Here is a 16,040-nt window from a genome sequence, read left to right on the forward strand (position 1 = left end):
CACACACACACACACACACACACACACACACACACACACACACACACGGAATGTGTCATTCAACAACCCCTGAAGAAACCCATCATCTGAAGGAGGCAGGGTGGCCATATTTCTCATCAAGTATCAAAAACTCTACGTCTCTGGGCCAGGCAGAGATGGGCACTCGGCACATCCATCTCCTAACAACTATATAAAATGCAGATTTTTATGTAATTTCTTTTTATTATTGAAAAACTACAGGAAGAAGAGATCTTAAAATAATGAAAATCAAAGTCAATCTATATACTGTTAAACCTGATTCAATCTAAAGTGGCCCAAACTACCTGCAGGATTCACTAGGAACAATGTACAAAAGAAATTACCACTAAAGTATCCAATTAAACTGAAATGTATGCACTTCAGTTAGACCCTTTTATTTCTAAGAATAACACCCTACCCTTAATTTACTCTTACTCCAAGTATGGCCTATAGACTAACAGGAGCTAAAATAGTCTGGACTCATCCCTCCCTGCCATCCCCTCTGCTGCCCACAGAGGAAACCTGAAGTAAACAGCTTTGTATCTCACAGTGCACAAAAGCATCTCACATGCAGTAGAGAGTCAAGAAATGTTTGCTAACAGGGAAGCTGGACAGCTTTCCATATCCCTCTGGAATGCTTCAACAGAGCTTCATTATGCTGAAATGTTATAAATTCTATCAAATACCCATATGCAAGTGTATAAACACAATCCAAAATTAAATGTGATGACTTTAAACACACAAAATCACAGAACCTTAAGGCTGGAAGAGACTTTAAAGATCATCTAGTGGTTCAATGCCTTCATTTTATATACGGGGGAAACTGAGTCCCAGAGGTCCCAGGGTCAGATCCTGGCAGTCCCTTACACCAATCAAAGGGATCCCTAGAAATAACTTTGGTGTGAATTGGTCAGGGCAACAGCAATGACCCCTCCATTAACAGAAATAACAACCCTTGCCTCTACATTTCATTAGCACTCTTTGCAAAGGACTTTTTCATTGCATACCAGCCTCGTGCCAGTCATGTGAAATGTACATGGGACAGTTACTCAGAAGTTAAAGGACTTACCCATGGTCATACAACTACTAAGTGGAAGGGGTTCTAATTCCAAATCCAGCATCCCTTCCATTATATCATTCCATACACAAAAAAGGACAAAGGTCCCCTTAGCCAAGAGTGTGTATAAAGTTTAAAAATACAGTAATTCTAGGAAATGCTTATTGTCTCAAGCTGTGAACTAGCTCTTATCCTACTCAATTCTCTAAAAAGCATCTGGGACCAAACACTTACTTGCTCTGGCTCGACATGACAGAACATGGATATCTTCTCCTTCACTGAGGTATCAAGGGGATTGGAGCAGCGGCACACCACCTAGCCCAAAAGATGAGGACACAATTCAGCAGAGGGAATTAAAAACACACAAATATTGTCATTCAAGCTGATGCAAAAAGGTTATCATTTCATTACAGTGTATAAATGTCGCTACCAGATTCTGGAGAAACTTGAAAATGCCCCCTTATCTCTTTTCAGCTAAATTTTGCAGCTCCAAAACTGAAGGCAGGGCAAGAAATAAGACCCCAGTGAAGACTTTAATGAGCTACAAGAGTGAAATGCCTATTACTCTTTAAGTGATATTAACAGAGAAGAAAAATCAGATATAGGATAGTACACAAGACAACACAACATACTTTCTAAAACAAGTTCTGTGAACTTTGAGTGGTTCCCACAATGGGAAGGGGAATTCTATGTGGGAAAACCAGAATGTTAGCGATATATTGCCCTCTACAATGCTATGTATTAAAATTATATGATTTTCTGGGGAAAGGAATAAGAAGATAAGGTTTAACATCTGCTATTCTACTCCAAAATTTGCCCAATCCACCTTTGGATATTCTTCATCCTCAAACCCATACAAAATTAATTTGGAAAATGTTACTATAAAGTATGATGTCATTGAAGGAAATTTCTATCATTAACAAATATACTCATACCTCAAGGATCTACAATACTATTAGCATGTGCAGTTGATCCATATCAACACAGTTCACATCCCCTGTATGCCTGAGTAATGCAGCCAAAGCAATATGCCAACGTTCTGGTGATTAGGGTATTGTGCACTTAGCTTGGCTGGCCAGAGGCAATGGGCCCTGATTAAAAGCCCACTGCCAGGCCCATACTCAAATCTTTCTAGCCTGATAAGATATGCTACTAGCGACAGCTAGCACAATGGATAGATTGCCAGGCCTAGAGTCAGAAAGACTCATCTTTCTGAGTCAGACACTAGCTGAGTGACCCTGGGCAAGTCACTTCACCTGTTTGCCTCAGTTTCCTCCTCTGTAAAAAGAGCTGGCAAAACACTCTAGTATCTTTGCCAAGAAAACCCTAAAATGGGGTTATGAAGAGTCAGACACAACTGAAACGACTAAACAAGATATGCCAGTCAGAGCTGGTATGGAGCTTCAATAGCTGAGGGAGCATGCCTACACCAAGCACGTGTCAGATGATTATTAAGAGGCATTAAAATTATCCCAACTCACCAAAAAAAGAAGTTTTTGTTCATTTCCAGCTAAGAATAACTTCAGCCACACATTTAAGACTAAAAGTTAATCTAGTACAAAGGATTTAGAAAAATTACCAAATCTGGTGAAAGTCCAAGTCCTCTGAGTTCACGAACACTATTCTGGGTAGGTTTAGTCTTCTGTTCTCCTGTAGAGCTTGGCTATTTTGCAAGAGGAAAAAAAGTTCTCTTTATATATGGAACTGAAAAGTTAACATTTTCCTTAAATGCTAAAAGTAGGAAGATAATTTGGTTATGTGCATGGTGTTCATTTGTTCTAATAGCCAAAGGAATCAGTTCTTTCTCTTTCCTTTTTTCTATGGAACAGAAGACAAAATCCAACTACCCCCTTAGTGTACAAACACTCCTCTCCACCTCCTCAGGTTCCTCACCTGTGGAACTAGGCTGACGTGAATGTTGCAGAAGTTTTCTCGTTTGACTTTGAATTGAAACTGGCGAAAGGCTTCGATGAAGTGCATGCTTTCTATATCTCCTACTGTCCCTCCAAGCTGGAAGCACAAAAGTAATTTTAGAAAAACATCATCAAGTCTTCCTCTATTTTCCTATTCCCTATCTCTCTCTTTGAGCAGCAGTTTATTAAAAATCCATTATCTCAATCAAATAAGCCAAATAGTAATGGATTCTCTGATAACAGTATACACTGCTGTCAATTATCAGGAATACCACATTTTCTTGAGCTGCAATGTCACTTATTTTGGACAAGATTATTCTTCCCCAAGGCTATTCTGGCTCTCTCCACACTCTCTCCTCAGGGAAAAACAAAATTAGGCAAGAAAGGGACAAGCAGTCCTCTATGTGAAAGGGGCAGGCACAAAGAAAGCTGTCTAATTCTTATCTCCCAAGTTAGCCATAAACTGTGACTGCAGAATGCAAACCAAGAGAGCTGGGGCATTGGCCTCCTCCTAGCTTTGAAATTACATTGAGATGATAACAGCTGGAGTGGTTATTATTTCTTACGATAATTAATAGCAACAAAAATAATAACATTTAAACATTTCTATGGTCAAATTAACTTAAGAAATGTTAACATAAATTATATCTTTATTCAAGAAATACCTACTATTAAGACCTACTTCTTGTACTTTAAAGCTCTGTGATTTATCAGTACGTACACTCATTCTACCACAGTTTGCCGGTGCCTTATGACTTAGTAGAGGCTTCATGTTGCTATAGTCTCCAAATTCCAAAGGCCATGATTTCATCAGTGTGGATACCCAAGGGTAGATCTCAACCCCTCAGTCTTTGTGGGTGACCATGGCCAAAACAATCACCTCACGGCCAATCTCATTGGTGATTGGTCCTTGGACACACGCATACAATGCACTGCTTCACCAGACTCAAAGCTTTTCCAGAACTCAGCATCACTTCCACAGTAAGAAGCTGGACTTATGCAGAGCATCACTAAGACAGCTCCTATCTCTATAGCCCTTTAAAATTTACAAAGGGCTTTCCACACAGTGGAGTAGGTGGTACAAGTATTATCATCCTCATTTCATACAGGAGGAAAAGCAACTTGTTCGAGGTAACATTTGCGTTATAAGTGTGTGAGCTGGCAACCTCGAGGCATGACTTACTGCTACCTTCCTTTCAGCTGAAACAACATAGGGATAGGCAGGAGGTTTCAGCACTTCCATTGTTTATGTATATGTTTTGCTCGACGTCCAGGGCTAGCTAGGGAGATATACAAGATAAAGATGTGTCCACAGGTGGCCTAGGACTAAGGAAAATTAGAAGAATGTACAAACCTCAATCACGCACACTTGAGGTTCTATGCCATCTTCATCTACAGGAATTAATGCTTGTCTCATCACCCACTCTTGTATTGCATCTGTGATGTGAGGGACAACTAGAAAAAGGAAAAAATATGCAACTTGAGACTTTTCCAATAGCAATCATACTAATCTAAACAGATAAACCTATTTTTGAACCAAGTCACTGACCTTTATCTGCTCCAAGTAAATGAAAGGGTGGAACACAAAATATTAAAGAATCAAATTCAAGTTAATTATCCATGGGGTAAATAAGCACAATACCCTGCAACATCAAATCCTTAAACCTATCCATCCCTCAAGGCCACTCCACTGCCACACGCAGCTCTGCTCCCACACTCTCCTGGTGCGTGTCCTGTGTCCTGTGTGACACAGCCTTTCCCATGTCTGCCAAGCTGACAATGTTCCAACCCTTTCAAGTGGGGAGGAGTACTACTACTACTACTACTACTACTACTACTACTACTACTACTACTCCTACTCCTACTCCTACTACTACTACTGCTATTACAGATCGTACAGAAAGAGAAGGTAGATGAATGGAATCCAGATTCAGAAATAAGACCATAGGCCTTTTGTGATAAACTTTGAAGGAATGGGGGAAAAGAGGCCACCTTTTAGAGTAGAGGCTGAGGTTAAAAAAGATGCTACAGAATGCATCAAATCTGGAATTTCCAAGGAACAGAATTCCTCTCACTTGGATTAGCCTAGATACCATTACGGTCCAGGTTTACAAGGCAAGTAGAAAATTGACCTGCAGTATAATTAATTGGCTAAAATCATTAATTAATTCCTTGGTGCCCAAACAGTTTAGCTCATTTTCTACAGAACCTAGGAGAGTTCCATTGCACCTATGATATGATAGGATCCTGGACTTTGGAGTTCTAAAGAACCTCAAAGATTCAGTCGAGCACACCTTCATTTTCAGTAAGAGCCAAACTAAGGCCCAGAGGTTAAGTGGTCATGTAGGAAAGGAAGTGTTGATCAAAGATCCAGCATGACTTCCTCAAGAACATGTCAGACTAAGCTCATTCCCTTCTGGCAGGCTTCCTAGAGGTTACTAGATTGCCAGACCTGTTCAGTGTTCTAGAAGTGATTTACTTAAGATTTTAACAAAGCATGTGATGATGTCTCTGATGCTACTATGGAGGAGATAGAAGGATGGAGATTGTGATAGTACAGTTAGGTGGATTCAAAACTGTTTTCAAGGAGGTATTTGTTCAAAGATTTTAATGACAACATACGTAATCATGAAAAAGTGGAAACAAACTAAAAGCCCATCAACAGGAGAATGGTTAAATAAATTGTGGTAAATTGACGTAATGGAACACTGCAATGCAATTAAGACTGACGAATACAAAGAAATCTGGAAAAGCCTTTGTGAAATAATACCAAAGTGAAAAAGAACCAGAAGAATGAAGTACATATTACTAGGACCACATAAAGGAAAATGGACAAAGAATCCTAATGAGGTCTTAGAGGGAAGAGACTGGAAATCAAGATGCCACTTTGGATTTAAGTACAGAATTACTTGGCAAATTTAGCTGTACTGATGTTCAATACTTGGCTTTGAATAATTTAAAGGAAAAAAAATCAAAGAACTGCTTGAAGATCCTGACTTCTCAAGAGGAGTCAGTGGGCACCAGTAATAGTTTGACAACACATAAGGAACTCTCTGGTGGAATGCCCTAGTTTGAAATGTATGTGTTAAACATGTTTATTAAAAACTCAGAAAAAGGCATAAATGTCATGCTTTCGAATTTGCAGGTAATAAAAAGTTGGGCAGTATTGCTAACAGTCAAAATTCAAAAAGGTGTTGACAGGCTGGAATACTGAACCAAGTCCAATAAGATGAAGTTTATAACATTTAAGAAATCAACTTCACAACCAAAGCCCAGAAGGGGGGTTAAAACTTAGATAATGTTAACTTGTGGTTTTCTCGGATCTGTTTGTATTTGAATTTGACACCACTGGTAAACAGGACCAGGAAGGTATTCTCCTGGTACTGTCTTCAGCTGTGGGGAGGAGGGTGCGAATTTTAGGAAGGACATTAATAAGCTGGAGAGCAGCTGGAGAAAGATGACCAGGATGGTATAAGGTCTAGATCATACCACATGAGGATCAGTTGAGGGAACTCGATGTTTAGCCAGCTGATAAAACTGGGATCAGGGTGGGAGAGATAATGCTGTGCTTAAGTAGTTGAAATTCTGTTGTCATGTGGAAAAGGAATTAGATTTGTTCTGCTTGGCCCTAGAGAGCAAAAACTAAGAATAATGGGTAGAAGTTTCAAAGAAGCAAATTTTTGTTTGATGTTAGGAAAAACTTTCCAACAAACAGGGCTGCCCAAGTGGTACAGGAAGTAGAGAATTCCTTCTTCCTGGAGGTTTCTAGCAAAGACTGAATTACTGGACAGGCTTTGGAAAGGATTCTTGTTCAGGTGTGGTTTTGATTAGATGGTGTCTTCTCTGAAATTCAGGTGACTCTGGATTTGACCAAGGCAAAACAGAGTACTATGCAAGTCTGAATCTCTAATATGTGGCAAGATGTACGTCCCAAGGCTCTGATCCCATATCCAGCGCTCTTTCCACTATATTGTATTGATAAAAATGCTACTCGGCATAATACAGGCCTTCAAAAAGGAGCATGGTCCTGTGTGACCTACATGTTATGGACTATCGTCTAGTCACAGTCTAGACCCAAAAGGAGACAGACTACTTACTAAAACAATTATCTCAAGACTTACACAATATATAAAGTATTAAAGTTATGTCCACCATGAGGTAATTCCACACACTGTCTGACCCACACGCCCCATCCTTTATTACCCTTACTCAGTCACCTTCATTGTTCCACATCATCAATGAATTTCTATATAAAAGGTATTTGGGTTCAGACGAATTACGTTAGTCAGGCTTAAGTGGTGGCTTCAGCTCACGATAATGCCATCCACAGCAGGAGCTTCTTTCAATTCATTTTGATGGAACTTCCACATAACTAAGAATGAGCTTGAAGTGATTAACATGCAATTAAAGGCAAACGTATTATTTCTAAGCCATTCAGTTTCACCTTATCCCTTGAAGGAAACATGCACTGGAGCCACAAAAAGAACATGAGCACTTAAAGACAAAGCAACCTAAGAAACTCCCATGAGCAGGTTTTATACAAGCAGTAATCTACCCCTTGAGATAACCCCGGGCTCTGCAATATCAAAGGAGTCCTTTCTGTTTCCAGACACAGAGGTGGTGATATATGCCCTAAACCAGAGATATCCAGTATTAACTCAGACTGCAAACCAAAGGAAGATCCAGTATCACCTTGGACCTCAAACCAAAGGGACATCCATTATTACCTTGGACAGTTTTTCCCAAGTAGTCTCCTTTACGCTCCTTGTTAATAACATACTGGTAAATCTTTCCAGTGGTCAAGTTATTGTCCTTGGTCAGACGGATGTCAAGGAACCGTTCATAATTGCCCAGGTCAAGGTCTACCTCCCCACCATCATCAAGTACAAAAACTTCACCTGAGGAAAATGTTGAAAAAATTAAGGTTAGTAATCACAGAATACCATGGCAGTTTGAACAGAAAAATCATAATTTGTCACTCTGTTACAGAATGATTTTTGCATGTCTTTCCTTAAAGTTGTGAAACATCACTGGACAGGAAAACAAAAACTACACAGAAGGATAAAGGGTCCTCCTCCAACAGGTAATAAATAAACAATCCCTCTCCCTATTTTGTTAGGTTGTGCAATTCTCATATACAAGATGTACCCACTTATTAGAATGTAAATCCCTTGAGGAATAGTACTGTTTCATTTCTGTCTATAGCCTCAGTGTCTGGCACAGAGTAGGTACCAAACATCTGTGGATTTCTTGGAAGCATATACATAAATTCGACCAACAACTCGCGGGGTGACAGAAGTCAATCATGATGGCCTGGCTCATTTCATAAGAATGTGAAGCAAAAATATGCTACTGTTTCCCACCCCTCTTTAAAAAGCACACCAAGTTACAGATCAGAACTCTCAAAAGCGCATGTGATCCAAGCTCTAGCAGAACAAGCAAGCAGCAAAGCAGAACCTGACCAGTATCCAAGTGGTCATCTATGTGGATTTCCCCCCTCCACTAAGGCAGCTGACATCTTAGGCTTTATCAGTTCCAAAAAATTCATCACCTGGTAGCCAACGGTCTTCCAACTCCACTAGGCTGCTCCTCAAACAGACATACAGACTATTTCCAGACCTGTACTCACAGCTTCCTTTTCCAGCTTGATAGAAGCTGGCAAAACCTCAAAGAACCCAAAGTCACTTTTATGCCACAAAAGGCATCAAAAGAGGACTTTAGCAAAATAGCTGAAAAAGCAATTTATATTTTTACACACCCAGAATGAATATTAAAATAGCACAGATATCATTACAATAAAATTCTATGTCAAAAAAATTGTCAGTAACTACTACTTCCAAATATTCAACAGGACAAAATTTTAGTACAACCAAAGGGGGAAACAAGTTATTTATTTTAACCTTATTTCAGATTGTACAGTTGACCTTTGGATGGATGCCACCAGTGACTCCCCTAAAGTCCTGTTTAGTTTTTAAAACTCTTCATAACTTAGCTCCTTCCTACGGTTCCAGTATAGCTTACACCTTACTCTGCTCAATGTTCAGCAACACTGGCTTCCTTGCTGTTTTACAATAAAGAGACTTCATTTCATCTCCTGCCTCCATGCATTTGCAGTGGCTAACCTCAATGCCTAGAATTCTCTCCCTCCTCTTCTCTGCCTCTTAGCTTCTTCAGGTAGGTCCCAGATAAAATCTTCTGTAAGAAGCCTTTCCTGATCCCCCTTGATGCTAGTACCTTCCCACTAAAATTATCTCTAATTTATCCTGTCTGTATCTTGTTCGTACATAGCCATTTGTATGTCTCCCCCATAAGCCTGTAAGCTTCTTGAGGGCATGGCCTCTTTTCCCATTTCTTTGTATCCCTAAAGCTTAGCACAAGACTTGGCACATAAGTAGGAGCTTAATAAATGCTTACTGACTTGACTCTAAAGTAATAAACTGTGTATTAACAGTGTTACTTGGAGCAATAATTTGAAAATACTCTTCGGAAGTATTCGATAGAAAAAAAGATGTTATAATCGCACTAACTAGTCAACATAACAGATTTACAGTGTGGGGGAAAAAACCCAACTTCAGTCAGCTTTCGCGTGTGTGTTGTGTGTGCACGGGCGCGCGTGCGCGTTTCAGTCTAGGAATTATAGTAAGTCTAAATCCAAATAATAATAAAGCATTTATGTAGCCCTTTGTGGCTTGCAAAACACTTTACAAATACCTCATTTGAGACTCACAGAAACCCTAGAAGGCAGATACCATCATCCCCATTTTACAGAGGAAACTGAGGTGACTTGCCCATGGTCACACAGCTAGTAAATGACTAGTATAAGGCAGGATTTGACCTCCAGTCCTCCTGACTCCAACTACAACACTCTATCCACTGTGCTACCTAGCTGTACCACAAAAAGGTTCAAGGAGGGGCATGAAGGTGGCTCAGTGGATAGAGCACCAGCCCTGGAGTCAAGAGGACCTGAGTTCAAATTTAGCCTCAGACCAAACACTTGACACTTACTAGCTGTGTGACCCTGGGCAAGTCACTTAACCCCACTGCCTAGCCAAAAAAAAAAAAAAAAAGATTCAAGGAGTATGAAGTTGTGTCTGTTTCTCTTCACCTCAAACAGAAGCATTAACCTCTTGGCACTGCTCTTCCCAGGACAGTGCTAACTGGACCATCCATGTAAGGAATGAGCTTACATAGAAAAGGAAAAACATTTCCCAGAAACACCTTCAAGACACTGTCCAAATTATCTTACTACAGGGGAATTGTATGTTAACCTTTGTTCCAATAAGTAGACCTGGTTTTTATGTATGTTTTTATTCCAGAGGATTTTTGTTCTAGGAGCCTCTGACCTCAGTGCTTCAGAGTAAGAGGATACAGACCTTTCTAACTTAGAGCTAGCTGCACAATGTAAAATTTAATCCTGCTGTATCTTGAAATAGGGTCACACAGCTAATAGGTTAATATAGGTTAAACGTAGGTTATGTTTTGCTGGCTTCTTGGGTCCCTTCTAACTCTGAGATTCCATAAGATACAAACCTGGAATTCTCTTTAATTCAAAAGATAGTTCTTTTACATTAAAAACAATTAACTTGGGGCAGCTAAGTAGTGCAGTGGATAGAGCTCCAGCCTTGAAGTCAGGAGGATCTGAGTTCAAATCTGGCCTCAAACAGTTGACACTTGCTAGCTGTGTCAAGTCACTTAAACCCCAAATGCCTCACAAAAAAAATAAAAACAAAAAAACCACAATTAACTTGCCATAAACCTCGTTACAATAAAAAGATCATAGATCTCAAGAAAAATAGAGGCATCAGAGAGTATATAATCATAATCTATGGGCAGTCAATAACCCAGGAATCTGGTGGAACTTCAGCTTCCTATCTTCCAAAGCTCCAAATGCCCAGTTTCCTCAATTCTCAAAGGTGAGGGCTCTACTTCTTAAGATCCTGGGTCTGAAAGCTTTCGGCTGTACAATGTGTTAACACCAAACCTAGCTCAGCTACAAAAATTCACGTTCAGCAGTCCTGCCAACAACTCTCAAATTCAGCCACCGAACGCAGTCTTGCTGCTTCAGCTCCCACAGGGCCCAAATCTTTGAATATCCTAAGACAGTCTCTTTGTGACCTGCTGAGAAAGAAAATATTCTGCTAGTCAGAGAACCCGTAACTCAACATGTTTTGTAAAAGGACTTTTTCCCTATATTCCTCCACATCGGTACTATTTAAAAAAAAAAAAAAAAGGATGCTGCTTACCGTGCTCATAAGGAGAGAATGTTCCGGCATCAATATTGATATATGGGTCAATTTTAATTGAAGTTACATGTAAGCCACATGATTTCAAAATTGTCCCAATGCTACTGGCAATGATCCCCTTTCCAATTCCTGAGATAACACCACCAGTGACTAGAATGTACTTCATTTTATTCAAAAAGACCTGAGAGAAAAAGGGGAAAAAAAGGCTTTTTTAGAATAAAAATAAATCAATTATTACAAGGGAAGAGGGGTTCTCTGAGGGGTAGGTATCCCAAAATCACCAGGAAGTGACACTGATGAGTACCATTAAAATATTTTTAGAAAAATCAAAACTTTTTGGAAAAAAATACTATACTGACCTGAAATAAAATTGATAATTACATTCCACCTTTGATTAAATAGGTGCAGAAAAGAGTACAATGAAATTAGTGTAGATTTTCCATAAAGTTTTAACATATTTGTGAAGTAATTCAGGGATCCCAGTTCTAAATATATGATAAACAATTTCAGAACTGAGGACGTGGGTACATTTTGAGAGCCAAACACTAATGTACTGGCACCCACTGACAAATTTCCCTTAAATGGATAAAGATTCAGCCAACAGCATGGAGCTGTACCAATGTCCCACTAAACCTCCAAAAGCTTGTAAGCCAAATTGCACTGCACCACCTAGAAAACTTAACAGAACTAGATTACATTCCCAGAATTTTTCCCATCCAAGGTATAGATGTTCTAACATCAATATTAATATTTCAATCAATTTTTATTGAAGTTAAATGTAAGTCATATGATTTCCACGGATGCAGATCACAAAGCAATTCACTGGACAGCCTTGAAGGACTGCTTCAACAGGAAAATAGATTATCCTGTGCTAACCCAGTAGGCTAACTTCTCTCAATTTAGCTAAGCTGATCCCCATTGATACACAAAGTCCACTGCTAGCCCATACTAAAACACTGTATTTCATCAGGAAAAAGAGACTTGCTTTAACATTCTAAAAAACTGCTACACTAGAAAAGAAGTGGAGAGACCAGGATGCTGAGGCAGGGAAGCCAAGCCAGATGATAACTAGCAGAAGGAAATTGGAACATGTAGCCCAGCAAAAGAAGGCTTTAGGGAGGACATGAGTACTGTCTTTAAGTATATGATATAGCTGTATAACTTTATAAAGGCTGTCATGTGGAAGAGGAAATAGATTATTTTGTGCCTGGCCCCAGAGGGCAGAACTAGGAATAACAACTGCCAGTTATAAGAGGTAGATATAGGCTTGAAAAAAAGGGAAAAGCTTTGAACTGATTAAAAAACAAAACAGGCTGTCTCTGGAGTTGTAGTAGGCTTTTCTCTCACTAAAAAAAATTCAAGCAGAAGCTAGATGGCCAGCCAACTTGTCAGCAATGCTCTAACAGGTATTCTTGGCTACTACTAGCTAGCATTTCTATGATCCTTTAAGGTTTGCAAAGCACTTTAACCATATTATCTCATTTTATCCTCACAACAACCTTGGGAAGTAGATGCTATTATCATACTCATTTTGCAGATAAGGAAACTGAGGCTGATGGGGTCACACAGCTAATAAGTTAATATAGGTTAGTTTTGCTGGCTTCTTAGGTCCCTTCTAACCCTGAGATTCTATGAGATACAAACCTGGAATTCTCTTCAGTTAAAAAGATAGTTCTTTTACATTAAAAACAACTTGCCATAAACCTCCCTAGAATAAAAAGATCACAGATCCCAAGAAAAAGAGAGGCATCAGAGAGTATGCATTTGCAACAGTTTTGTCCACAATAAAACAAATTCACCTATGTTAGAAGCAGAATAGTGAAATGAAAAATTACCTTAGTCTTAGTTTAAGCCTCCGCTCCACCGTTTACTTGCTTATTATGCATAAATGGACAAGTCCCTAGACACACTGAGCCCAGTCCAACAAAATGGTGCTAATCATGCTTGTATTAACTATGGCAGTAGGATCTTGTGAGGTTAAAATGAGATGGATATATAAAATGTTCTGTAACCAGAAGTACCTCAAAGTGTTGCTATGAAGAAAGCAATTCCTGAGGCCTTCCAGGGATAAAGAAATGAGCTATTATTAACTAATAGGGACTAGTTTAATTAAAATGGATGGTATGATATAGCAAATAAAGTGCTGGAATCAGAAGACAGGAGGTCAAATTTAGCCTCTGACATTGGCTATGTGATTCTGGGCAAGTCACTCATCTCATGTGGCTCAAGTAACTTCCATATCGGAATTCAAAGATCCTTCCTTTTTATTAATTATTGATAACAAACACTTCTGTTTTAAAAACTATAAAGCACTTTACATATACTATCACATTTGAACCTCTCAATAATAACGTAAATGAAGTACTGTAAGTATTATTATACCCACATCCCTTTCACAGGTCATCAGTCAACAAGCATTTATCAAGCACCAATGTCCCAGGCCTACGCTCTTCAGAGAACTTATATAACTTACTTATCCATGGTCTTATTGCTAGTGTCAGAAGTGGGACTTCAACCCTGGGCCCCTCCTGATCCCTAATATAGGACTCTAACCACTAAGAGTTTGAGGAGGCAGCTAGCAAGAGGAAGAATGTAGGGCTGTAGGTAAAAGACAATCCAGCTAAGTGAGAGCAAGTCCAAAGAAGTAAGAAGAGGACAGGAAGCAGATAATGGATGGGACACCATGGGAGGAGATGAAAGGAGAATTCAGAGACTGCATCACAGAAAGTTAACCCAGATGATTTCAGGCGGCACCAATTTCTTCCTGAAATAGGCAAAAGTGAAATTAGCAAGTACCAAGCATCCTTACCCTCGGAAATCCCAACCAAGCAAAACCACAGAATCTATCTAACTGAATACCCTCTTCTGAACAGGAATCCTCCATATTTATCCTTGGGTCACAATTAGTCCAGAAGAGTAAAAACCCTGGATTGAAGCTGAGGGGTCCTGGATAAAAGTTTTGCCAAGCATTTTATTATACACACTAGTAGCTGTGTGATTTTCAGCAAGTCAATTCCACACTCTGAATCCCTTTCTTCATTAACAAACTGCTAAGATACCTTCGGGGTCTAAGTACCACGACTCTGGGTCCTGGTAACACCTCCACACCTACTATATCACCTGACACCCACAAGAACCCTGAGAGAGAGAAGCAGATATGAGTGTTGTTATAATCACCGTTTCACAGAGAGGAAAACTAAGGACCAGAGAGGGGCAGTGACTTGCCCAAGGTCACACAGCAAGTTGGTGACAGAACCGAAACTAGCCCCCCAGTCTCCCGTCTCCCTACACCCGGACTCTTCCGAGCCAGTTCCCGGGGGTTCAATATTAAGTGGCGTGGGGGCTGAGCGGAGGTGTGGATGGAGAGGGTCCGTCGGAGTGGTCTCCCTACCCACTTCCCCCACAGCTTTTGCAGCGGACCGGAAGGAAGCTGGGACCCCAGGATGCCCAGAACCCGGTGGCGGCGGCCACGCGGCCGGCGCGAGGAACCGCGAGCCCGCGGCCCCAGACGGCCCGCCCCCCGTCCGTTACGCAAGCAGCCCATTGGGTAGGAGGCTCAGCCCCCTGGCTCCAGATTGGCCAGAGAGACGCCCGTCACCGAGGCCGGGAAGGCAGGGAGGGGGGTTTGGGGGGGGTTGGGGGGAAGGAGGGAGAAGGGAGGGAGGATGCCGGCGCCGCAGCCCCGCGCTCCGAAGCCAATTGCCTTGCTTTGCTTAACCCAGTCCAGCCCGGCCCGCCCGGCTCCGGCTCCAGCTTCGGTTCCCTGCTGGGACCAGAGTGAAGCGTGGCCCTGCCTACCAGACCGTGCCTGCTCCAGTCCAGTCACTGCTGCCGCCCCAGGGTGATCATCCGCAGCCGCCGCGCGCAGATCACTGAAGAGCCGGGCGGGCCGTGGCCGGAGTCTTTGAGGGAAGGCGGGCGCGAGGCGGTGCGCGCGCACAGGTCCCGGGGCGGGGGGGGGGGGGGGGGGCCGGGGGGAGGGGGCCGCCGACGGGGGGGGGCGGGGCCCGGGGGGATAGGGAGGGCCTTAGTGCGCAGGCGTGGGCGGGGGCTCCGGCCTGATTAGTAGCGGCGGTCGAACTCCCGGGGAGAAGGCGGAGCCCGAGGAGGACCCGCCTACCTCCTTCATCTCCGCCACCTCCCTCGCGCGCCCTTCCGACCTCGAGCCCAAGGTAGCTAAGAGTATCTGGCTAGCACTAGGGTGCTTAGAGATCATCTTGCTCCAACCTCCCTGATGAATGAATGAGACAACACTTAGTCCTGAGCTCTATGGATACCAAAGTGAGCTTAGCTCCTGCCTTCAAGAAGCTTACCTTCTAATAGGAAACTTTTTAAAAAGGAGGGGCACAGAGGGCATCTGGTGGCACAGTGGAGAGGGCACCCAGCCTGGAGTCAGGAAGACCTGAGTCCAAATCTGGCTTCAGACACTTATTAGCTGTGTGACCCTGGGCAAATCCCTTCACCCTCTTTGCCTCAGTTTCCTCATCTGTAAAATGAATTGGAGAAGGAAATGGCAAGCCACTCCAGGATCTCTGCCCAGAAAACCCCAAATGGGGTCATGAAGATTCTTGACAAAATTGAACCGATTGAACAACAAATTCTGTGGATGGTGTGTGGAGATGTGGGCAAAGAGCTTGATGAGCTCTTTCCAGAAACAGTGGCAGTGTTGATTTGATGATGGCTCTCTTGGAATGGGAAAGGAGGAAGAGGGAGCGTCTTCCCTTTACTGTTTATTTCCCATTTGTCATGTTTGTAGCTTGTTTGTACATATTTCTATAGAGTTTCCCTCATTCCATTGTGAGCTCCGAG

The 16,040-nt window shown here is 41.6% G+C and overlaps 1 protein-coding gene across 3 annotated transcripts in view; it reads right to left on the bottom strand.

The window, feature by feature from the left end:
• CTPS1 (CTP synthase 1) overlaps nucleotides 1-15,134 on the bottom strand; it is a 38,301-nt gene extending 23,167 nt beyond the window's left edge. The window contains exons 1-7 of one of the 3 annotated variants that reach the window (XM_027864606.1): nucleotides 15,040-15,134; nucleotides 11,232-11,412; nucleotides 7,716-7,886; nucleotides 4,343-4,443; nucleotides 2,969-3,085; nucleotides 2,655-2,738; nucleotides 1,310-1,390 (exon numbers count right to left, since the gene is read on the bottom strand). In XM_027864606.1, coding sequence (XP_027720407.1) covers nucleotides 1,310-1,390; nucleotides 2,655-2,738; nucleotides 2,969-3,085; nucleotides 4,343-4,443; nucleotides 7,716-7,886; nucleotides 11,232-11,397 — 720 coding nt within the window. In that variant the 5' untranslated portion in view covers nucleotides 11,398-11,412; nucleotides 15,040-15,134. Of the gene's footprint in view, nucleotides 1-1,309; nucleotides 1,391-2,654; nucleotides 2,739-2,968; nucleotides 3,086-4,342; nucleotides 4,444-7,715; nucleotides 7,887-8,539; nucleotides 8,638-11,231; nucleotides 11,413-15,029 lie in introns of those variants that run through there. The other 2 variants (XM_027864604.1, XM_027864607.1) reach the window with 2 other exon arrangements.
• Between the last annotated feature and the right edge of the window lie 906 nt (nucleotides 15,135-16,040).

The sequence above is a fragment of the Vombatus ursinus genome, unplaced genomic scaffold (genome assembly GCF_900497805.2).
Source record: "Vombatus ursinus unplaced genomic scaffold, bare-nosed wombat genome assembly UNPS02014775.1, whole genome shotgun sequence".
In the NCBI taxonomy this organism is placed as follows: Eukaryota; Metazoa; Chordata; class Mammalia; order Diprotodontia; family Vombatidae; genus Vombatus; species Vombatus ursinus.